This window comes from Ursus arctos, unplaced genomic scaffold, assembly GCF_023065955.2.
Source record: "Ursus arctos isolate Adak ecotype North America unplaced genomic scaffold, UrsArc2.0 scaffold_21, whole genome shotgun sequence".
Classification (NCBI taxonomy): Eukaryota; Metazoa; Chordata; class Mammalia; order Carnivora; family Ursidae; genus Ursus; species Ursus arctos.
In genome coordinates, this window is record NW_026622886.1 from 19,728,649 (window position 1) to 19,754,294 (window position 25,646).

Consider the following 25,646-nt stretch of genomic DNA (forward strand, 5'->3'; position numbering starts at 1 on the left):
CTATGATATCCCTCACCAGTGCTTGGCATGTTGTAGGTACCACAAAAAAATGTTTGTTGAATGAATGAGTGAGTGAGCAAGTGAGCGAATGAGTGAAAGAACCAGGTAAGAGCAGGAAAGTTTGAGGTGGCATGTGAGATGTAGAGCCTGAAAAAGAGGAAAACATGGAGCCTTGAGGTAGGATGCCAACAGCCTGGACATGGGAGGGAAGAGGTTCTTATGAATGCCAACCATGTCTGGAGACTGGAGCAGTGAAGACGCATACATGTGGGTTTGTGCCTGAAGCACTTAGCACAAGTCTTGAATATTGGGGTCATTATTGCCTGAGTGAGCCCTGCACAGCAAGGGAAGCCACCATGGTTGGAGATCTGTTTAGCTCACGGTCAGCAGGGCCAGGAAGGGAATGCCTCAGGTCATTACATGGAGCCCAAACTTGAGATTGACCAATATCAACTTCACACAATCTTTGTTGGAATTAACAAATTCAGATGATAGGTCACTTCCCAATCCTGTGGGTCATTTAACCAGGTAAGCTGCTTGGAAGGCCGGATGTGTCACAGTCAGCTATAAAGGGCAGGAGGATTACTCCGCAGAGGATAGAGTAGACTCATGACATTTCACTTTGGAAACAGTTTTGGAGTCTACTCCCTAGAGACAGAAGGAAGGCTTTGGGATGAAGACAGAGAGCAAAAAGATTCTTTAGTGAAGTCAAGGAGCTCGGATTCCATTTAACTAGATCAAGTCAGACTGCTCCCCAGTACACTCGGATACTAAGACAACTTCTTAGTGCTGCCCCCATAATTGTGGGAGAAAGAAAATGTAAACCATTTATCTAAAATCAGGATTGCCAGGAATGGAATGTGGAATCCCCATGCTCAGAGAACAGGAACAGGCCCCTTCTTGCAGAGAATCTGGCTTTTCCTACACTTTCTCGTGTAAAAGGCTATCAGGAGAAGGTTATGAATAGAGTCCTTTTCCTTCCGCCAATGAGACAAATGCTCTATTCACACCCGAGCCATGCCCTGCCTGCAGACTGTCTCAGCCAGGATTATCTTGGCTTTTGATGAAATCCCACGGGCAGTAGCTGCAACCTCCCTCTGCTGCTATCTCACATGACTTGACGGCTGGCACAGGGGGAGCTGTTAAAGCACGCCTATTTCATGAACATCGTTCACTTAATCTCCGTTCTAATGACGGGAGAAAGGTGCTGCCACCAAAGATCCAGCAGGTGGGCTGGAAACATTTTAGTGTGAAGCCGAATGGCCATTTTGGGCCCTTGGCTGTACCTCGGGGGTTTATTAAAAAAAACGAACAACTCAGGTGGGCCTGAGTTCAAATGTTGGCAGCGCTATGTATTATAGTGAATGACGTTGGCCGTGCTAGTTAACTGCCTGGAGCACCAGGTTTCTGACCTGTAAAATAAGGGAAGTAAGGCTAAAATCCTGGACGAAATGACACAAAACACAAGATCACTTTCCCTGCACCTGGTTCGTCACAGAAGCTCTCTCAGCGCACTGATTCCTCTCCTTTTTTCTCCCCTCCCACCTCTGGGCTCAGTGCAGGTGAATACGGTGTTCCTGTGGAATGAGTCCGTTGAGACAGAGCAGGAATTTAGTTAATTGGATACGTTCTAGCATCGCCTGAAGTAAATTCCAGGACACAGCTTCCGTGCAGCCCATAATGAGGTGGAGGGAAAGGGCGCTTCAGGCTGGGTTACCTCATCAACCCCCAAAACCCCATGCTGAGGACTGCAGCAGGACCCCTCACTGGAGCCTGGGATGCTCTGCTTCGGTAGCTCTGACTGCCCCTGGGAACCCCAGCACGCTCGGCAGCAAGGATATGGAGTGCAGGAACATTTCCACCCAGCATTTCTTGATTCCCTCTTTCCACAAATATTGAAAACCTAAATATAAGACAGACATCATTCATTCGTCTTCGAATATTTCTGTAACATTTATTCTATGCGTGACACTGTTCTAGGCACTTCACAAATATGTCTCAGTGACGCCTCATGTCAGTGCTGTGAGGTTGGTACTATTAGCCCCGTTTCAGTGGTAATGAACCTGAAGAAGAGAAGTTACGGAACTTGCCCAAGAAACATGTGCACAGGACTTTGTTTTACTCAGTGGCAGTAACCTTTACAGTGCCTCGTGGTTTGTCTAGTGGTGATGGGTAAGCATACATTCATTTGTTCATGTTTTCATTCATTCCCTGAGACTGGGTCAAGAATGCTGTCGTTGCCAGTGGAACAGACTTTTTTCTTTATATAAAATGAATGATCTTTATGGGACATCAACCACGGCACCTGGCCCTTGCCCTTATAAGACCTGTTCTAAGGAGTGCTTCAGCTGCACTTGCTTAAACCTTCATAGTTCAGAAGAGAGAACAAGCGTAGGGCGAATGCTCCCATCAAGCACCCAACAGGGTATAAGAAGCGCCCGGTACTCCCCAAACTTCATGTGTGTGTTACTAATGAAGAAGACTTCATATGAGGTATCAGGTATTTATTTCTATGTGTACTGTAAAATTGACCCATAACTTCAAACATACTATTGCTGAAAGATTTTTTTAAGTGAGTTAATTCAAAGAAAAAATATTCAAACTAAGAATGGCACAGGTGGTACATTCGATACTGAAAATTATCCGAGTGGCACTCAAATGACTGCAGTTTGGGAAGCGTACAGTGGCTCCCACTGGGGACATCCCTGGCACTTTGGGCAAGGCAGCTCCACATCATGTAGGGCGACCTCCCACACTACACGCAGCTCCTACCCATGACACAGCAACAGTACCCCCCATGCCTGCGGACAAGCCCCCCTCCAAAATGCCTCCAAACAGTTTCAAATGTCACATGGTAAAGGGCTGGGGGGATATGGTATCACCCCCCACCCCGGCTGGGAACTACTCTGGAGGCTCCATTAGAAACAAAAACAAAACAAAACAACAACAAACCCAAGCTATTTTCAGCTATTTTTGAAAAATAGAAGGAAGAGAAGAAAAAGTCAAGTTCAATTTCTAAGTGGCTTGCAGTGAGAGGCACCAGAGGAAGCAAATGAGAACCCAAATGGGAAGAGAGCAAACACACAGAAAGTCCTGGCAAGAGTGGGGACAGACCGGGAAGGCCTGGGGCTATAGACAGAGCCTTCTGGCTTGGGGCTGCTGTTATGGGGCAAGAGCAGTTCCTTCCTGCTTGTCTTACAGGTGCCACCTGGCATCTGACAATGACCAGAGAGAGTGCCCACTGCGTGCTGAAGATCCAGCAGCACAGCCTACTGCCTGAACTAAATGTAGTGACAGCAAGCCAGGAAGGTATCTTGCAAGAATACAAGGATCGTATGATTAAAAAATGGGACAGACTTATCAATCACTAAGGCAGGAAAAGAAGTCCCAGAGAACCACGAATCTCTTTCCAAGTGGCCCATAATGTGCTGCAAACAGTGAGGATGAACTGTGAGAGGATGAGAATAAATTAATGCTGTTGGTACACCACCCAAGATACTGTCCATGTCCTTTAAAAATCTTGGTTACTTTTGGCAGCTTTGAGCCACTAGTTTTCCCGGCACACTCCATGTTTGAGTGTCGTCTGCTTCCATGTGCCTGTAGAATACATCTTTCCAAAGATGGTAACAGGTGGTATCATGGAAAAAAGCTTCCAACGTCAAATAAGTTTGGGAAATACCACCCATCTCCATTTTGGAGATTCGCAATGTGTGTTGGCACCTTAAAAGTTTTGAGAAAATTTCTTCTGTTCCCTTGGTAATTGAAAGGAGAACTCCAAACTCCTTGCCTGGTTTTAAAAGTTAGCTGACTTGCCCCACTTTACCCAGTCGAGGTAATCTTCTTGGGAGGCAGACACATCACTACTATTCTCAGTCTCTGTCTTACCCATCCTCACTTCTGGGCCTTCTCTCACATTCCTCCTTCCCCTAGAAACACCCTTCCCTAGCCTTTCTACTTATACTCTACACTCTGTCAAACCCAGCTCCAGATTCACGTTCTACCTACTGTGCTCTACAGTAGACTTTCTTTCTACTGTAAATTTTCTCAGAGCTCTCTCCGTACATTGTGATTACTACCGTGTTGCCTTGGTATTATTGTCTGGGTGTGTGATATATACAGTTTGTACGCAGTTTTGCTTCTTTTCAACTTCTCATAGGAGCCTGTTACCGTGTAATGAATTTTAAGGGCCTTATAGAAAAACAACCACCACCACAACTTCTTGATACAAATCCTGGTGAATGTGCCAATGGCTGGCTTTGCTCCTTCATAAAACTACTTCAACTCTCTCTGTCTCTATGAATTAGCAACCATTGTGTAATGGTTCAAAGTATATATTTGCATTTTTTATGTTTAATTGCTCTCACATTCCTCAAATTAAATGAAACGTCTACAACAGATTCTATCTAAAACTGTATAATGTTGGGAGTATTCAAAGTCAAAGTTAAGAATGTCCTCCTGGAAATGGAATTTGACCTTTTACATACATGAATCTTAGGAGTTTATTTTTATTTCAATTATATTTCCTACCTTCCTCACTAACCCCCAAACCCCTGCCTTTCCCATGGTCTTTCTCGTATCAGTTAATAGTGATTCCCTCCTTCTGTTTGGGACAAAAATTTCGGTGTTTCATCATTGATTTTTTACTTTTAACATCACATCCAATCCATTAGCAAATCCACTTCCCTCTACCTTCAAAATATAATCAGAATATATTTCTGCCCAGTGCTCCCCTCTCTCCATCTCAGGTTGTGTCCTCCTGGAGGCTGATTCCGAGATGGAGCTAAGCGGGCAGGATGGTTATCCAGGAGTGCTCCTGGGGTCAACAAGGCCTGAGGACGGACGCAAACAGGCTTGGGCAGAAGGAAAAGTGGGGCTGTGATTCGGTCACAACGAAGGCCAGCACGGCCTCCACAAGGAGCTCTGAGCTGGGACAGCCCTTCAGAATTGTCTTGAATTGAGGCGAGACACCAGGCCTTTATACCCCTGACTGACAGGTCGCCGGATGCAGGCTGCCCTGGGAAGGGGGAATGCCATCGGGCAAAACGGCTTTCTTTAGAGGAGGCAATTTTTGAAGAGGGTTGACAGCCAAAGGCTATTAGCTGGGGACCTCCCAGCTGCTGGAGGAATCAATCTTTCATTCCTGAAGGGAAGCTGAGCAGCATATCACACATTCACTACACTTCACCATGACCATTTTGATCCGAGCCCCCATTTTCTCGAGAATGGTGCGGTAGCCTCTTTACTGTTTCCCTTCAGCTCTCTTAAAATGTCAGCTAGAATAATCCTTTGAAAATATAAATTAGATGATGTCATGCCTCTGCTGAAAAGCCAACCAGTGGCTTCCCATGTTACCCTGAGTGAAAGCCAATGTCATTACAATGGCCCATCAGACTATCCTCTGCTTCCCACGACTCTCTGGCCTTAGCCCCAACTACTTGCCCTCTTGCCCACTGCACTCTAGCCACTCTGGCCTCCTTGCTATTCCTTGAAAACGTTTGGCAAGTTCCCATCTCAGGCCTTCACATTTTGCTCTTTCCTCTACCCAAAAGATTCCCTCAGGCCTCAGCATGTCTCCCTCCCTTACTTCCTCAAGTCTTTACTCCTGTCACCTTCTTATGGAAACCTTCTCTGACCAACCTTTTTAAAAACTACACAGCTCCTTCCTCTGGCTCTGGCTCTTTGTGCATTCTTTTTCTCTGTAGCAGGAGCTCCACGAGGCGAGAAGTTTTGGACTGGTACACTGACTGCCGTATGCCCAGCACCTATACCCATGCCTGGCATACAGCAGGTGCTCAAAACATATATGTGGAACGAATTTTTTCTAAGTACAGAGTTCCCATGACTGGTGCAAATTGAAAATTGTTCCACGGGTTCTCTATGTCTCTGGGGAAGTCATAACAGCTTTGTTTCCTTTCCTTTTGCTAAGCTTTGGTCATGCAGGCCATTCATTCTTCTTTACCCAAGTTAAATGAGATAGTTTGAGTGTCTTTTATAGAACAGGCAGTCAAGATGCCAGAATTCTGATTTTACCTCACACCGAAACCTTACAAAAACAATTTTTTTCTTCCAAATTTGCTTTAGGCTCTTGAAAGTTAAAAAGATGTAACTTTTGACAATGTTGAACTTTGTCTGAACTCTGCGCTCCCTGAAAGCACTGAAGGTTGAGAAATCCCCCCACCCTTTTGTGTTCCAAGAAATAGCTAACAAACACAAAGGAGAACCCAGCCTTCCCATATTCTGAGGTAAGACCCACCTCTATCCTTCCTCATGATTCCTGTCAGACTTGTGGATGAGTCCCTTGTTCACTTGCCTCTATAAAACTCAGGCCTCCCTCCTTTTCTTTGAGACATTTCTCATTAATAAATGTTCCCTCTACTGCAATAGCCTGAATAAAATTATACCACAATTGACTGCTCTATTTTGTCTTTCACACTATCATAAAGAGAGGACTTGTGTTGGGAGGGTTTATTTTTAGCCTCAAAGATAGTGTTTGTTGGAAAATCAGCAGCTGACAATAATAAGTGACAAAAGAACTCTTGACAATAGAAAACACAACCAAAGGGTCCACTCCCTCAGCAGAAAGCCAGCACGGAGTTCAGTTTCCGAGCAGGGAATAATTACTTCTTCCAGAGGCTGGCAGAAACTTGATTCAAGCAGATGGCTGGACAAAAAGATATTGTCAGAAATAATTTCCCAGTATATGAAGTAGATGAGATTCTATATAACCTCCCCCTGAAATCAATTATTCCCAATGTGCTAGACAGAAAAGTCTCAGTCCTTTCCTGTCTAGGATCCCTGGTTCTTTAGAGATGGGGTGAAGGCAGAAAGCTCCTAGAAGCTAGAGATCGTCATACATTGCATGTCTGCAAGCTCTTACCCTTCCAAGAGGTGGGTCCAGGAGAACCACCTGCCTGCCTTCCCATAGGACAGAAGATCTGTGACCAGCTTATAAAGATCAGGGTTTAGACAGATGGTTTCAACTTTCTTCCAATACCATGGTTAGCCCTTCATACCGGGAATTACATGCTAGTGAGATCCAACAGAAACATTTCGCTTCATTCTGTTGGACACAAATCTTCCAAATACTCTACAAAACCATAAAGTGTCTGGTCAGGCCTAGATGCTGATAAAGTCTGATGCCAGGGACCCTACAGACTTAGGGTTCTTGGGATGAGCAAACTGGATTCAGGTGTAGTGGGAATCTCCTAAAAATTAAATGCCAAGTTTTGTGTACGTATGTGTGTACACATGTACATTTTTTAAAAGAATGATTCCACAAAGAAGCCTGCATTCTTCCTGCAGATTCGACTGGCTTTCCACATTCTTAAAAGGGATGTATGCCCCCCCAAATGCATTAGAACCACCACCTATTACAGATAGTCTGAGCCTTCAAAGAACTATTCCCTAGACAGATCCCCCTCATCCTTGGCCATGACAGCCAGAGGCACTAAGTTCACCACTAGTCTATGAATGGACTGACTTACTTCATTTGTAGGCACTCAGTCTTTTCCTGGGATCAGCAATGAGCCAAGAAGTCATGCTCGAGACTGTGGTATCAGCAAAGTCCTGATTAAGTCATCCATCTCCTAGAAGCTGACAAGAAGGAGGTTATATCCACCAAAAGAAAGAATAATAATTATTTGATCTAATCCATTTTATAGTGTCGCAGTCTGTGCTGCTGTAACACAACACTACAGATTGGGTAGCTTATAAACAACAAAACTTACTGCTCACAATTCCGCAAGAGCGAGGCACCACATGGTCATGTTCTAGGACCTCTTCTGGCTCAGAGCTGGGGTTTTCTCACTGTATCCTCACTCAGAGGAAGGAGCTAGGAAGCTCTGTGGGGTCTCTTCATGAGGGTGCCACTCTGATGATCTAATCACCTCCCAAAGGCCCCATCTCCTGAGACCCTCAACTTTGGGGGTTAGAATTTCAATGTATAAATGGGGGTGGAGGGGAAACACAAGCATTCAGACGATAGCAAATATGTTCCACAAATATTCTCCATTAGGAATGTAATCTGACACTAAAAACAGCACTGGCCAGAGACAGAATGTGAAAATGAAATGAATACATATAAATATTATCAAGACGTTGGTTCTATTTTTTTCTTCTTAAGTACTCAAACCTGGATTTCATGGCCTATGTTTTGAATTAATAATAGCTTTCAGAATCATTGCCATGTATTTTACATAATTTTAACAAACAAGGCTTAATTGGCTTACTGAACTGTGTCTTTGTGAGACTTTAATTTTCCTACAAAAATAGTAAATGCCAACAAGATAGACATCCCTGTTCTTCTAAGTTCTGTTTATGATTCTAAGAAGTAAACAGGCAGTTATTACATTAAAAACATTCCCTGTATGCCAGCAACATCTAATTTTAATCTGTGGGTCTTTCAGAGGAAGAACTAAGGGCTAGGAATGGCACAAAGAACCCCCAAATATGCCTGATATCTAAAATCTGAAGCCTGATCCACTTCTACTGGGGATAAATAAACCACACCTTTCTCAATGTCTTGTTGTCTCAATGTACAGAACTGGATGATATTGGCCACTTAGTCTATAAATAAGATTCCCTTTATTTCTAAGTTCCTTTGAGACAGCACCAGGAAAGTATCCTGTAGACCCATGGCAAGAAGTGCTATTTGTCAAACTGGATATCAAATAAATAAATTAAGTGGAATTCTGGTGTCCATATGCATTAGTGTCCCCCAAAGGGACCAACATACTAACTTGGGCAGAACTTACAAAAGCCCAGTTGAAGTGCTACCTCCTCTGTGGCCAACTTACTTGCTCCCTCCTCTGTGCTGGCCAAACAGTATCATAATTGCTGGCTGTTAGGTGTGTCTCCCCAACAGGCTTAGATCCTACAGGGCAGGATCTATGTCTTATTTACCTTTGTATCTCTGATAGCTTACACAAGTCAGAAGCTCAATGCTTGTAGGGATTCATTTAATGACAGTCACGTACATGTTAGATCAGAATTCCATCCCAATTCTGAAAATGCTCTGAATTGGCTTACCAGTTCATATTCCTTATTTTCAGAGTCCTGGTAAAAAGCATTGAAGGACCATGCACTTTCTATTTCCATACTGCAAATCACAACAGGAAAAGGTGATTCTGACCTTCACACTTCTTAGGGGCCTGGGAGGGTGAAGAATATAAGAAAAACCCTGATAGCTAAAATAATTCAGCTCAACAATTGAGCAAAACATTTTTCTGTACCTGACACTGTTAGAAACTTTATGGACCTCACTGTAGCATGCTGTGATTAGAGATCCAATCCACATTGGTCTCATCGGCCAAACAGTGAGCTCCTGGAGGACTGTGTATTTACTGGTCATCTTTGTGCTTCCCCACCTAGCAGAGCGACTGGCTTATAGTAGCTTCTCAGTAAATGTTTCCTGAATAACTGAATGAGGGGCGTCTCCTTTCAGAACTACCACTTCTAGGGAATTCTTAAGAGAAAGGGATGAAGACAGACTCATTCTACTGCCTCAGTTGCGTGTGTGTGTGTACGTGTGTGGGGGGGTGTGGTGGGGGGTGTGTGTGCGGGTGCGGGTGCATGCACCCCAGGCAAGAACTTCCGCAGGGACCACTGAAGTTTGGGGGAATTAACTGGCATTTAAAACCAACCCATTATATTCTGCTCAAGCAAAAGTAGTTTTTAAAATAATTTTTTTAAAGTTTTAGAAAGTCAAAGTCGTTTTTAAAAATATGTGCAATCCTAAGTGTATCCTAAGAATCTTCCCGGATGTATGCCCAGAGGCCGTAGGTGTAAATGTCTGTGGGGGCTGAGCAGGTGACACAGCAGGCAGAGGAGCTGGGTGAGAAGTGTACATTCTGTCGAAGGTAAGGAGGGTGGCGCTCTGCAAGGGGCCTGCCCATTACTGCAACGTGACAAGGGGGATCCAGAGTAGCCAAACTTTGTTTTCCCCAGAAAACAAAGGACCCAGAAATCTCAATTTAAAAATATTGGCTGTAATAGGTTGCAAAAAATGTACCTAAATTATTGCCCTCCCTCTCCCAGTGCTGTTCGATAGAGCCCTCCCACATTGACTCCGGGCTGGCTTTAGGATTCGCTTCAGCCCACAGAATATTAGCAAAAGGGAGGAAAACAGAGGCTTGAAAAGTGCTTGCCCACTGGAGTTTGCCTCTTGCTGCCCACAGGACTCTGGCCACCAGCGCCAAGTGAAGAAGGCAGGGCAAACTTTACGAGTAGAGACGTGTGACCGAGACACCTCTGTCGTTGCAGGCAACAGCACGCCACGTGCCAGGCATGCAAGCGAGGCCAGCCCGGATCATCATGCCTCAGCCAGCCAGCTGGCTGACCACAGATGCCGGAGTCCGGCGGACGTTCACCGCACTGACCCGCATCGGAACAGTCCAACCGGCTCCCAGAACTGTGAGCTACATTTTAATGTGTTTTACATTAACACATGTTGGGGTGGTTTGCTATGTAATAAAACTAATTGATAATAAAATTTAAATATGTCTGGAGCTAAACAAAAGAGGGATCCAGCTCACTGGAACTTCTGCTGAATGTAAACATTTAACAAGGAACTCCCTTGCATCACATCACTGCTTATAAAAGTGACAGAGCAAAAACCACCTAAAGATGCCTCTCATGGAATAGGAAAGCGGTTAACAAGTGATGACGCGTGTCTATGCACGCACAGTATGCCACCGCCACACGGGACAGTGGAGAACAGCAGCCACACACACCAATTCCCGCTCAGCCACCAGAACACACGCGCTTGTACCAATGGAACACGGAGCTGAGTGGGTCGCACAGAGCAGTGGAGAGGGCTTCCTGCTGTGAGGAATGAATAAAAAGCTCAGATTAAGCCCAGAGTGTTTATGGGAAATTCAGGATATGCGTGTACGGTAGTAGGAGCAGCAGAAAGCTCTCCGCAAGCAATGACATGGCTCTAAAGGGGGATCAGGCAAACAGTGGGATCACGGTGGATGTTGTGACAGCGAAAGACATTCTTACATTCAGTAGCTAGAGTTTTTTAAATTCCTTCAAACATGCTGCCGAAAATGATAGGACTTGAAAGTGTGCTCCAAACACAAAGGACAATGAAAATCCCTGGTACAGAAAAATCTTTAATGACATGGAAAGATAGCTATATGTTAAATAAAAGAAGCCAACTGTAAAACAGCATATACAATACAATCCCATTTTTTTTATTGAAATATAACTGACATACAATATCCTATTTGCTTCAGGTGTACATCACAGTGACTCGATGTTTTTACACATAATGAAATGATCCCCATGACAAATCTAGTTAATATATGTCATTATACAAAGGTATCACAACATTATTGACTATGTTCCCTATGCTGTACATTGCGTCCTCATGACTTATTTACTTTATAACTGGAAGTTTATACCTCGTCATCCCCTTAATCTATTTCGCCTGCCCTCCAGACCCATCCCCTCCCCACACCCCGTAACCAACATTTTCTTTTCTGTACATATTAGCCTGTTTCTGTTTTGTTTTATTTGTTCATTTGTTTTGTTCTTTAGATTCCACATAAAGTGAAATCACACAGTATTTGTCTTTTTCGGTCAGATTTATTTCACTTAGCATAATACACTAAAATTGCATCTATGTTGTCACAAATGGCAAGATTTCATTTTTATGGCTGAGGAATACTCCATTGTATACGTATGCCACCTCTTCTTTATCCATTCATCTATCGATGGACACTTAGGTTGCTTCCATCTCTTGGTTACTGTAAATAATGCTGCAGTAAACACAGGGGTGAGGATAGGTTTTCAAACTAGCGTTTTCATTTTCTCTGGGTAAATTTCCAGAAGTGGAATTACTGGATTGTATGGTACTTCTATTTTTGGTTTTTTGAGTAATCTCCATACTGTCTTCCACAGTGGCTGCACCAATTTTCATTCCCTCCAACAGTGCACAAGGGTTCCCTTTTATCCACATCCTCACCAACACTTGTTATTTCTTATCTTTTTGATTTTAGCCATTCTGACAGGTGTGAGGTGATATCTCGTTGTGGTTTTGATATGCATTTCCCCAATGATGAGTGACACTGAGCATCTTTTCATGTGTCTGTTGGCCACCTGTCTTCTTCGGAAAAATGTCTATTAAGGTCTCTGCCCATTTTTTAATTGGATTATTTGTTTTTCTGGTGTTGAGTTACATGAGCTCTGGGTATTTGATATTAACTCCTTATCAGATATATCTTTGCAAATGTTTTCTCCCATTCAGTAGTTTGCTTTTTCATCTTGTTGATGGCTTCTTTTGCCGTGCAGAAGCTTCTTAGTTTGGTGTAGTCTTAATAGTTTATATTCGCTTTTGTTTCCCTTGCCTGAGGAAACATATCCATAAATATATTATTAAGGTTGATGTCTAAGAGATTACTGCCTGTGTTTTCTTTTAGGAGTTTTATAGTTTTAGGTCTCACATTTAGGTCTTTAATCCATCTTGAGATTATTTTTGTGAATGGTGTGAGAGAGTGGTCCAATTTCATTCTTTTGTATATAACTGTCCAGTTTTCCCACCACCATTTGTTGAAGAGACTGTCTTTTCCCCATTTTATATTCTTGTCTCCTCCATTATAGATTAATTAACCATATATGCATGGGTTTGTTTCTGGGCTCACCATTCTGTTCCATTGAGCCAGGCATCTATTTTTCTGCCCATACCATACTTTTGATTACTACAGCTTTGTAGTTTATTTCAAAAACTGGGACTGTGGATACCTACATCTTTTAATTTTGTGTGTCCTTTAACTAATTATTGTAGCTATAGTTGCTTTGATACAATCTCATTTTCATTATAAAAAGAATATGCAGCCATAGGAAAGTAACTGGGGGTAGAGGCTAAAACTGGGGTGTCATAGTGGTTATCTTTTGGAAGATGGAGTAGGGATAATTTTTATTTTTTTATTCTTGCTCATTTGTTATTTTCTAAACTGCTATAATGAGCATGCACTATTCTTGTACTGAGAAAAATTTCATAAAAGTTACAGTTTTTAAAAAGTAAGAGGACATACTCATGAATATACATGCACGTGCATTCCAAACCAAAGTGGAACAAGACTTTATATTTTTTTGGTCAGTGCTTGCGAACACACTGTCGCCGCACTGTACTCATTCAGAATTCTGTTGGGGGTACGTAGCCTCTGGAACTGTAGAATCTTCTACCATGCAAAAACACATGGACTCCTTGCAGGCATGTCACCTACCCAGTTCTCCCAGGACATAGGCATATGCCATTCAGCATCACTTTCCACAGCCAGAGGCAGAAATGAGGCAGTGACTTAGGTGCTCTGTTCTTGCATTCTGCAAATCTCCTGCAAGAATGTGAGCAGGCCCAGCAGGTGCAGCTGCCATTTGATGGTGGGGACACCCTCCTCATTAAGGGCAACAAGTCAGAGCTCTCTAATGGCCCTGGCAGCCCAGGATGGGCCAGTTCATCACAAATTTTCCTTCACTGCTCACAGAGCACCGAAGTGTCTTTGTGCATGATAGATTCTGATTCCAAGCAAGTGGTGGGAAGATGAACTAGCTAATCATCAGACCCACTTCTAAAATGCCATCTTGTCAGAGGCGGCAGAGCCCAGCCATACTCCCTTGGCCATAAATGTGGTGAGACCAAAAGCCAAAGCAACTTGCTATTAGCAAACTCAGGGGGATAAATAGCAACCTAACAAGTCCAAGATTCAGAATGGCAGGCAGTTTGATGAAGATGCCACAGAAGTACAGTCGATCACTAGCGCAGTGATGGGGCCAAAAGTCCGAGAATTTTACAAAACAATGAATTAATAGCTGGGCTACAAAATGGAAAATTAAAGCTGATGAGGCCAGCAGACCATCCTTTGGAACTGTTTGTTGAACTGTGAGGTAACTGATCTTTTTTAGTAAAGGGAATATGGCTGCCAGATATCAGAGAGGATGCAATCGACATGCCACTGCCATCTTTTGGAACACTCATCTCATGTTCAACTTTACCATTCTATACTTGTCCCGGAATAGAGAGAGGTAGAAAGTATAATTTTTTCTCTTTGAACAAAATCCTGAGTTAGGTTAGGATTAGGAAATAGATTCCCCAATTGCTCAGAAGAACAGATCACAGATTGGGAATGTTCACCTGTCCCTCTCTTGATTGGACCCACGGTAAAGTTAGTAAATTACATCACATGTTAAAGCTTATCAGGAAACATGGTAACAGTACTTCCTCCTGCAGTGCCCTCAGCTTTAGCTGCTAACCAGCTTTGCCTGTGAACTTTATCCATGTGCAAACAGCAGCAAATGAACAGTTACCATTTCTGAGCGCTGACTAAGGGCCAGGCACTAAGACAAGCCCTTGGCAGACATCATTTGTTTCATTATCACAAAAATCTTGGAACGGGGAGGTGGGGGGGGGGGGGACGACAATCATGTCCTCTTTTGTACAGGGTTAGAGAAGAGGGGCAGCTTGTCCACAGCGATGCTGCTAGCAGGAGGAGAACAGGACTCAAGCTCCAAAGACACATTCTAGCTCATTCACCCCCCAGCAAATCACTTAATCTCAATACAGAAAGAGGCTCACCTCTCTTGCCCAACTACTTCATAGGATTTTTGTGAGGCCCAAATGAGATCACATACATGAAAAACCTTGAAAACGGTAAAGCATTTGACAAATACCATGTGTCATTAATAAGAAGACAAAAGACTAAGTCATAGTCCTTAGGAGCATAATAATTCAATCACTACAACATCAATGGAAAGACCACACCCTCTTTTGTCCCCCAACTAAATCCCTTAAACACAGGATTTTCTTAAGGAATTTCTTAAAGATGAAGGGCTCAGGGATGCATGCTGGCACCTGAACTGGTCTTGCAGGAAGCTTCAGTGTCTTAAATTTAATTCAGACACCATGTCTCAGCGATTTATCCTGACTGGAAAAAGTTACCATTTTATTATTACTAGTAATTCTGTTTCAAAAAAAGAACTACTGTAATTTTATACCCTTAATAATCTATGCACTACAGGAATGCGAAAAAAAACAACACTGTCTCATGAAAGGCCACATTATATATAGTAATTCACTTTTTATTATCATCATCATTAATAGCAAAGTCCACAGTTCAGTTCCCAGGCAAATCAAAGTAGATGCTTTATATATTATATAAATATATAATATATAATATTATATATACATAATATATAATATTACATATCTATGTATGTGTATATATATATATATATATATATATATATATGATACCTGCATGGAATATGATAACAGTAATTTTTTGAGCCATTACGAGTTTACCAGTTTATTAAAAGGCACTCACACAATTAAAACCTGCATAATTAAAACAACGCAATCTTCAAGCAATTAAAAACAATGAATTGTCAAGTCAATGTGGTAGAGCTACTGAATAATCTGGCCTTTCAGATTACTGGATCAACTGGAAATCCCATTTTCTCCTTTCATCTACAGATCATTAAAAAGAAAAAACACTCCCACCCCTCACCCCACTCCCCCACCAAAGCCCCAAAAACTACCTGCCCTGGGAGAGAGTCAGGATTCCGCACACGCAACTTGGGGACACACTCCCCCGTGGGTTGATAGAGGGAGATCCCATCACTCCAACATGTGCTGGAGCACCGAGGGGTCCACCTCCACGGCCTGCAGGCCCCTGTGCAAGCTTCGGAAGGTGGCCTGCTGCCCATAGCGCTGCCGCCAGCGGACGAAGGCCTCCACCATCTGCGACTGCACGTTGTGCGGGTGGTTGGCCTTACAGCGGTAGATATCCGTCTGGGACAGGCCCAGAGACAGCACCACGGGCTCCCACTCGGGGCCCAGCCTCTGGGCCAGCTGGTTGATCTGCTGGTCCGATGGGGAACTGTTGAGGATGTGCGGCGGGATGCCAGTCATCCCATCATCTGGGGAAAAGAAAGACATGAGGGTGAAAAGAGCAAACAAACACATCAGATGGGGGCAGAGATGAAAAATGTGACTGGAACAGCACACCGCTTCATCTGGCAGGGCCAACTCCCCCTAGTCTTCTTGGGAGCTGCTCAGGAAAAGGTCATATAGAGGAGCTTACAAAATACCTTTTAGCATCTATGAAAATGTTTATTACAGACAATGTGAAAACAAGAAAATAAAAATAACTAGAAATCCCATCAGAGAAATGCACTGATAATGATTTGATCTTTCTTTTGGTCTTTTATATATAAAACCTATGTTTAGGATTTCATGGCACATACCACTTTATAACATGCTTTCTTCACTTGCATCTCTTTTACCAGAGAGGCCAAGCAGGGGGTTCAGAGGAAATTAAGAATGCCAGCCTGAGCCCCAGTTCCCTCTGGCACTGGCCTCTGGGCGCAGGGGTGACACTCTCTCCTGCAGGAACGGCTAGTGCTGGAGGGACATGGGCTAAACAGAACAGCTACTCTCTCCTGATAAACTTGAACATTACCAAGAAAAGTTGCAGTTTCTAACAGAAGCGGAACCGAAGAGGCCTGCTGAGAAAAAAAGAAAACGTAGAGGCCATGAGGTAGCAGGAGGAGAGTTACCACCTTGGCAGAGCCCAGAGGAGGAAGAGAGAGCATATGCTGTGGACTGGCAATGAGAGAACCTGACCTTGCACTTCTAGGTCCCAGTCTCCCCGAGGCCAGTCTGCTGAGGAACTCTGACACCGAGTGAGTAACTACAGATGTGCCAGGCATATCGAGGAAGAAGTACCATCAGTTACAATGCAGAAGGCCTTCCAGAGGAAGGAGGCTAAAGCTAATAAGCCCTGAACACGAGAAAGAGCCCAATGAAGGAAAAGGTAAGGAAGTGTGCCTGGGCAGAGGGAATTGCCTGTGCAAAGGCCCGGAGGCAGGAGACCATGGCAAATTCAAGAAAAGAAAGTTCAGTGTAGGGAAGTGCAGAGATTGAGAAGCACTCCAAACGCCCCAAATCCTGGTGCTGCTTATTGGTTAGGCCCAAACAAGAAGTGAGCTTTTCATATTCCTCGTTCAGCCATGTATACAACAAACAGCACTACACTTGCACTACACTTTCTGTCACCAGCATCACGGGAATCCAAGTCAATCCCACTTCACACTCACCAGCTCATTGTTTAGATTTGTGAATTCAGTAAGAAGGCAAAAAGCATCCTATTAGAATAGCTCCTGTTTTCCACTGCACATGCCTTTCGCCCCAAGACGGTTGCCAATATCTTAGGAACGAGTTGCAAAAATACTGTCAAGGGCTCTTTCTGGTGTTTGTCAAGACAAGACTGTAATTTTTTTTAAAATGATTAAGAAACAACTAGAATAATGACAATACTACTGACCAATATTTTATATTAACAGTAATGATTTTATGGCTTTTATAAAAATATGGGCACTTTTATAAAATGTGGGCCCATTAAAAAATTCAAGCAACATAAAAAAGTACAAAGGAGAAAACAAGTCATCCAATAACCCACCACTGTACTTAGAGTTGGCAAACATCATTCTGGACATCTCTTCAAGCACATATACTGTATTAATAGCTTTTTTTCTCATAAGGTTTATTTAATTTTGCTTGAATACAACAGAAAAAAAAAGAAACAGAAATGAAAACTCAATGGCTTTTTGACCTATAGTTAATTATTTAAACAACAACAGCAACACATAGACACACAAAAGATTTAATGCTGAGAAAAAAGTATATGAAAATTTAAGAGGTAAACTATATATTTTCACATTAACACTCTATAATTAACACTTGCTATTTCTTCTTCCTTTCATCATACCTCATCATTTTTCTTGCCTATATCTCTTTTTTTTTCTTTAGAGAGGGAGAAAACACACATGCACGAGCAGGGGGCAAGGGGCAGAGAGAGGGAAAGAGATTCTTAAGCAGGCTCCATGCCCAGCACAGAGCCCGACACGGGGCTTGATCTCACAACCCTGAGATCGTGACCTGAGCTGAAATCAAGAGTTGGATGCTTAACTGACTGAGACCCCAGGCACCCCCATTGCTTATATAATTTTGTTTTGTTGTGCGTAACATTTTTACGCTTCTGTAACAATAATCTCCCCCTAAGCTGTTTAGTCTTAAAACTACATTATCATGGTTTGAATGTTCATCAGTTCTTTTCTGTTGTTACTTTTTTTTAAAACCACGGCTTTTCAACTCCTGCATCTGTTTTTTTCCCCTATAAATTCTAGTTAGTTAACATATAGTGTAATATTAGTTTCAAGAGTCAAATTTAGTGATTCGTCACTTAAATATCACACCTAGCTCATCACAACAAGTGCCTTCCTTAATACCCATCACCCACTGATTTGAGTCATTTGGGTCAATTTCATCATAAGGTGATTTTTATCAAGAAATACTCATGGTCACTATACTCCTTGAGTTCCTTCAGATCAAGACTGTCTGCTTACTGCTTTCACTACTGAATAATTACTTAATATTTATGAAAACAATTTCATATTATTTTAATATTATGCTTTTAAATTATAAATAAAACTTTACATTATTTAAGAAATTCTATTCCTTTCACAACTTTGTAGATCGTGCTCCTATTTTATGGAGGGCAATGTTGGTATGGAGAATTCTGACACCAACTTGACCATCTGCCATTTTGTATAACTTGCTTTTTCGGTCTGGAGCTTATAGTACTGAAGCTTTAGGTCAGGGTATATCTTGGTCATTCTCTATCTGCTTTTCCAGATATGTCACATGATCTTCTGACCAAAGATTTAGCTCTTCCTCCCTTTCAGAAAAATTTTCCTGTGTCGTATCTCTGCATTCTGTTTCTGCCCCAAATGCTCGATGGCTTTCCCCATCCATCATGCTATCATTTTCTGTCTTATTACTCTAACTCCTTTCCTGTAATCACCTCATGCCTTTCCCCTATGCCATTCATTTGATGCTTGGTTATGTTTATGCTGTTTTATTTTGTTTTGTTTTTTTCTGGTTCAAACCTTGTACTATGTTTTTTCCTCAATTTCTTTTCTTGGCTCCTCAATCTATTTTTTTTTTTTTTTAGATTTATTCATTTGTTTTTAGAGAGAGAGAGAGAGAGAGCACCAGCGGGAGGGGCAGAGTGAGAGGGAGAGAATCATAAGCAGACTCCTTACTGAGAGCAGAGCCCAACCCGGGTGTTGGTGAGGATGTAAAATGGCACGGCTGCTACAGAAAGGAGTACGGTGGCTCCTTAAACAACGAAACATGGGTTATCATACAATCTAGCAGTTCTACTTCTGGGTCATATACCCAAAAGGACTGAAAGCAGTGACTCAAAGAGATGTTTATACACCCATCTTCAGAGCAGCCCTGTTCCCAATAGCAAAAAGTGGAAGCAACCCAAGCATCTATCAAGGAATGGAAGAAGAAACAAAATGTAGTATATTATACATTAGAATATTATTCAGCCTCAAAAGGGAAAACATTCTGACTCAAGCTATAACATGGGTGAGACCTGAGGACATTACGCTAAGTGAAATAAGCCAGTCAACGAAGAACAAGTCCTCTATGAACCCATTCCTATGAGGTACCTGCAGTAGTCAAATTCATTGAGATGGAAAGAACGGTGGTTACCAGGGGACAGGGTGGGGAGAATGGGGAATTGTTTAATAGGTAGTCAGTTTTGCAAGATGAAAAGAGTTCTGGAGGTTGGCTGCACAATGTGAATGTACTTAGCACTACTGAACTGTACACCTAAAAATGGAAAAGATGGCAAGTTTCATGTTATATATATTTTATTACAATTAAAAATAAAAATAAAAATAAATCTCATTGTTGTTTTACCATAATGACCTTGAGTTTTTATTTCCACTGAATTGATCCTGAGTCCTCTGATAGCATGAAATATTTGTGAGATTGAGTTTTTTTGCACTGGGTTTCCGCTCGGGCCCAACTGGTTGTATGTTTACTTTTCGCAAAAAAAGCTCTCCCTCTGAGCTACAATTTGTGGTTGGCTGATGCTTTCTACGCAGTGCTCCGCCACAGAGGAGAGGTAGGAGACACTAGGCCTGCCCTGGCTAGGGGTCCAGTGTGCTGCTCTCTCTTTTGGAAGCCGATGAAACGTCTTATACCAGAGCCTGCTCCGCCTAGCCTGGGCTCACTCACTCCTGCGGTCTCTTTCCTATAGCTCAGCGCAGAGGTGGCCTGGCCTGGGTTGCCTAGGAAGGCAACGTCTGCTGACAATGTCTCCTGACATTTACCAAGGCCATCTACTCACCTCCTCCACCAGCTTCTTTCACACAGATCTGAATTAGCAGGGGTCCTTAGGATTTAGCACACTTCCCTTCTTTTCCCAGGATTGCTTCTGAAGGCTCAGGGTGGGGTGTTGCCTTCCTTTGGAAAGGACCTGCCACTTTTCAAAGTACATGACATAAAAGTTGTGATTGTTTTTTTTTTTCTTTGGTTGATGCTGGCGAATGTTTCTGTTCTTAACTGTTTTTTGGTTCAGCTCATCGGGTGTTGGGGCGGGAGTCTCTGTGGTTCTGCTACTCCGTCACCATTCTGACTCCTGGCCAACTATTAATGCAACATCGGCTTTGGGCCAATTATTTGGGAGTGAGGGCAGTATTTGGTCTCATTCCTCTGTACTTTCAGGGTCACATATTCCTTGGGAATACTGCCCCATAACTGGGAGATGGCCAGCAGTCTGTGGACGAAGTCTGGAGCAAAGATAACTGGCACGGAAGCACTACCCAGCCAAGAGAACATCAGGCCCTTCCAAGGAGACCTTCCAGACGTGAAGAGACAATAACAGCTGTTTGTGCTATCTGACCTCGAGCGGGAGAAGCAACCTCACGAGGCCCTTCTAATGTGTGAATTCTGCTGAATGCGAAGTTACTTAAAAAATGAGAGTCCCAAGGCTGTAGTCTCAACATCCAAGGATATACTATATAAAATCAGGTCAAGCTATAAATTAATCCAGTGTGACCATCTGGCCACTGTTTCTCAGAGCTTGATGTGCATACCACGAGCAATGTACAAGAGGATATCAGGTGGTCCATGGATGAACATTCTGTATTAGAACAGTCATGTATCCTAATACAATTAGAAAAGTATAAATAACATTTCAAACTCATGACTGCAAGAATTAAGTAAATAAAAGTTAAAAAGCAGATATAGAATGACACAAAAGTAATAAAAAAAGAAAAGTAAATTTTTAAATAAAAAGTAAAATTAAATAAAGGCAGAAAGTTAGCAGTACAGGTGGTACAAAGATACAGCAAAAATGGAACCAGTAGAACCCAAATGACTGAAGTGTGGAAGTCTGGTGTTTCTCAACAAGTGCACCACGGGCATTTCGGGCAGGACCATTCATCATGCAGGGCTCTCCAGTGCAGGGCAGGGTCTTTACATCCATGGCCTGCACCTCCGACACGCTAGTAACACCCCAGCCTGAGCGCCCAAGTCCACATACCCGGGGGTGAGGCAGTACTGTGCCTGGTTAAGAACCACCAGATACTGTGACATAAATCAACTAGTTTTAAATATCCTAAGCAGGGAGTTAGCTCCTTCTATACTGACAGAATGTTCTCTCTTAAACAGATCCTAACTCTTGCATGCAACTCTTTAATCCCATTTCAGTGAAGTTAAAACTCCCATGTTTCAAACAAAACAACATTCTCTACCAAACCCATCTACCACAATGAAGCCATCCATTTGAAGAGATAAATACCCCACTCCCCATCTCCCTGCGTACCCTCCCTTCCATCCCCCCTCCCATCTCTGTGGTTATTACATCTCCAACTATCTCCTCCTCTCTCACTCATACCTAATTAACCACTGCTCTGGCCTCAAACCAAAAATCTCCTTTCCAATTCCTATTGCATTTAGAGTCCTATTGCATTTAGAATCTAAAAGATCCATACTTAACTTTTTTGTTTCTTAGAGGATGCTTCTGTCTCCCAAGCTCCTTATGGGCAGAGATCATGTCTTCTACTTCTTGCCCTCCTCCAACCTTTAGCCCCTTGCTGAGCACAATATGGAACTCAATGTACAGTAACTTATCATATTCTTTTTAAAAAATTTTATTTAAATTCTATTAATTAACATATAGTATATTATTAGTTTCAGAGGCAGAGTTCAGTGATTCATCAGTTGCATAAAACACCCAGTGGTCATGACATCACATGCCCTCCTTAATGCCTATCACCCAGTTACCCCATCCCCCCACCCGCCTCCCCTAAAGCAACCCTCAGTTTGCTTCCTACAGTTAAGAGAAAGACAATTATCATATGATTTCACCCATGTGGAATTTAAAAAACAAAACAGAAGATCATAGGGGAAGGGAGGGGAAAAAAAACTCATCGTATTCTTAAAAATGTTCTTCCAAGTCAAGTTTCCAATTCACCATCTCCACTAGCTATGTGCTTCTGCGTTTCTTATTTGTTCCAGAAAAAGAAGTCATTTCTTCCAACAAATCTTTGTATGGACAGCACCCCCTGGTCTATCCTGGCTGAGTGTGCAATCTCCAAATGAAGGAAAATCCACAAGCCCAGCGTCCTGCCTGGTCAACCTCCCCTTTTTGATCTATATTCTATAATACATGGCTACCTTAATGGTGACCTCAAAAGGGGGAACTATACAGGATTCAGAAGCACAGGTATGGAGTAAAGGAAAGGCATAGCAGATCCATAAGCAGCTGCTAGGAGACTCAGATAAATCTATGCTCAGGAATCTACAATAACAGCTCGAAAGGGTCTTAACTATAAAAAATTCCTTTTTTAAAAAAGATATTTTATTTATTTATTTGAGAGCATGTGAGAGAGCATGAGTGGGGGAGAGGGGCAGAGGGAGAAGCAGGCTCCCTGCTGAGCAGAGAGCCAGACACAGGGATCGATCCCAGGACCCCAGGATCATGACCTGAGCTGAAAGCAGACGCTTAACCTACTGAGCCACCAAAACGCCCCCTAGAAAATTCCTTTTTACACTACAGTTATTTTGTGGTATAACCACGGATGTAAGTACAAATGAGTTCCACGCGGTTGGACTTGGGGTTGCACTTTTAAAAACTACATACATTCCTTTGCAGAATTTGGTAATATATCACCCTTCCCAACTCACTGCTGCAGTGAACCTCTATCACCGATGAGAGTATCATATGCTTTCAGTATGTGGACCAGAAAAAAAGGTAAGCTAAGAGACTGCCCCTTTCGGGACACCTGGATGGCTCAGTCAGTTAAGTGTCTGCCTTCGGCTCAGGTCATGATCCTGGGGTCCTGGGATTGAGTCCCACATTGGGCTCCTTGTTCAGTGGGGAGCCTGTTTCTCCCTCTGCCTCTGCTGCTCCCCCTGCTTGTACCACCCCCCATCAAATAAATAAATAAATAAATAAATAAATAAATAAATAAAATCTTTAAAAAGAGAGAGATAGAGAGAGAGAGACTGCCCCTTTCTAGTGTAGCCACTTTTTAGGAGCAAAAGCCTAACCTTGCCTCAAGGACATGTAAGGCCTTTGCAGGTTGATGTTCCATTGACCAAGGCAAGGCATGTGATCAAGCCCAAGACTAACAGGACAGGGTATTAAATGTTCTCACAGGGCAGTAGGAGATTATTGCTAAGCAATAATCTATAAACACCCACAAGTATACTAATACATTTTTAAAATCTAGATGAACTGATATTGGGATATATATAATGCCAAAATTGGTGCAGGAAAAAATAGAAAACTTGAATAGACCTAAGTATTAAATACATTGAAATGGCTATCAAAGCCTTCCCCTGCTAAAGAGCCCTTGGCCCAGACAGTTTTACAGGTGAGCTCTATCAAATATGCATGAAACATTTAATTTCCTATCTTCTGTAAGTTGTTCTAGAAAATAGAAAAATAACAAAAGATCTATAGCCTATTTTATTAGGCTGCTTTACTTTTTGTTCCAAACAGGCTAAGAATACAAGAAAAGAAAAATTACAGGTTCTTTCCAATTATTATTTTAGATGCAAAAATCCTAAGTGTGTGTGTGTGTGTATATATATATATATATATATATATATTTTTTTTTTTTTTTAAGATTTTATTTATTTATTTATTTGACAGAGAGAGACAGCCAGCGAGAGAGGGAACACAAGCAGGGGGAGTGGGAGAGGAAGAAGCAGGCTCCCAGCGGAGAAGCCTGATGTGGGGCTCAATCCCAGAATGCTGGGATCATGCCCTGAGCCGAAGGCAGACACTTAACGACTGTGCCACCCAGGCGCCCCCAAAAATCCTGACTATTAACTGAGTAAAAAGGATCTATTTAAAATAATATATTGTGAACAAATAGAATTTATCACAAGATTACAATAATTTTAATATCACAAGATCCATCAGTAGTCCAAAGAGATAAGTCACTATTATCTTAATAGATGCAAAAAAGTATCTGATAAAATTTGACACATATTTATGATTAAAAAGATTTCTTTGAAAATTAGGAATATGGGGAACCTACTCAACTTGGTGAAGATTACAAAAGCCTTCAATAGGCATTTGATTTAATAGGTATCTTTTAAACATTTTCCCTTTAAAGGCAGAAACAAAACAAGGATGCCCAATGTCACCATTACTGTTGTATATAGTAGTGAAGGTCCTAACCAGAGCTATAAAGAAAAAAAAGAAGTTAGGTATAAGCATTTGAAGGGAAGAGATAAAACTATCACTATTTTCAGACCATTTGATCCAATATGTAAGAAAAGGCCAGGACCAATAGATAATCCATTAGAGGGACACATGCGTGGCATAGTCAGTGAAGTGTCCAGCATGGTTTCAGCTTGGGTCATGATCTCAGGGTCGTGAGATCAAGCCCTGCTTTGGACTCCACACTGAGCACGGAGTCTGCTTGAGACTCTTTCTTGCTCTCCCTCTGCCCCTGCTTCTGACGCTCTCTCTCAAATAAATAGATAAGTCTTTTTTTTTTTTTTTTTGGAAAAAAAAGATAATCCCCTAGAATAATTAAGAGGGTTGAGTAAAACTGTCAGATAACAACTTAAAACAAAAACCAACCAAACACAAAATATGATAAACAATAAACGCTATAACATATCTAGAAATTAAATTAGCAAAGATCACGCAAAACCTAAATGGGGAAAATTTTAAGCATCAATTAAAAGACATAAAGCAAGATCTGAATAAATGCAGAGTCATTCGTGCCCTGGGTGGGATGATATTATTATAACATAAACATGACAATCCTTGTAATAACAATTAAATTTTTATAATGGGGAAAAGCAAGGCTTTCTTCAAACTGGGGAAAACTAATTATACAGAGAAAAATAAAACTATTTTTAGGGGCGCCTGGGTGGCACAGCGGTTAAGCGTCTGCCTTTGGCTCAGGGCGCGATCCTGGCATTATGGGATCGAGCCCCGCATCAGGCTCCTCCGGTATGAGGCTGCTTCTTCCTCTCCCACTCCCCCTGCTTGTGTTTCCTCTCTCGCTGGCTGTCTCTATCTCTGTCGAATAAATAAATAAAATCTTTAAAAAATAATAAATAAATAAATTTTTTAAAAAACTGTATTTTTACATCACACCATAAACAGTGATGGAGTCTGTGTGGATAAAGGTAAAATATGAAAGGTAAACCTACAAAGTTAATAAAGATAATGGAGATTACCTTTATGACCAGCAGTGGGAAGTGTCTTTCTAAAAGAATCCCCAAAAGATGAATTTTTTCCATCAAAATTAAA

The 25,646-nt window shown here is 42.1% G+C and overlaps 1 protein-coding gene across 5 annotated transcripts in view; it reads right to left on the bottom strand.

Annotated features, from left to right (window-relative positions):
- Positions 1-25,646, bottom strand: part of CRADD (CASP2 and RIPK1 domain containing adaptor with death domain) — a 323,020-nt gene that overhangs the window by 141,316 nt on the left and 156,058 nt on the right. For 2 of the 5 annotated variants that reach the window (XR_006409702.3, XR_006409701.3), the window contains exon 3: positions 15,538-15,918. Coding sequence is in view for 1 of the 5 variants with exons in the window: in XM_026499899.4 (XP_026355684.2) it covers positions 15,617-15,918 (302 nt within the window). In the remaining 4 variants the exon portion in view is untranslated. Of the gene's footprint in view, positions 1-7,484; positions 7,594-9,027; positions 9,150-11,096; positions 15,919-25,646 lie in introns of those variants that run through there. The other 3 variants (XR_008960733.1, XR_007189707.2, XM_026499899.4) reach the window with 3 other exon arrangements.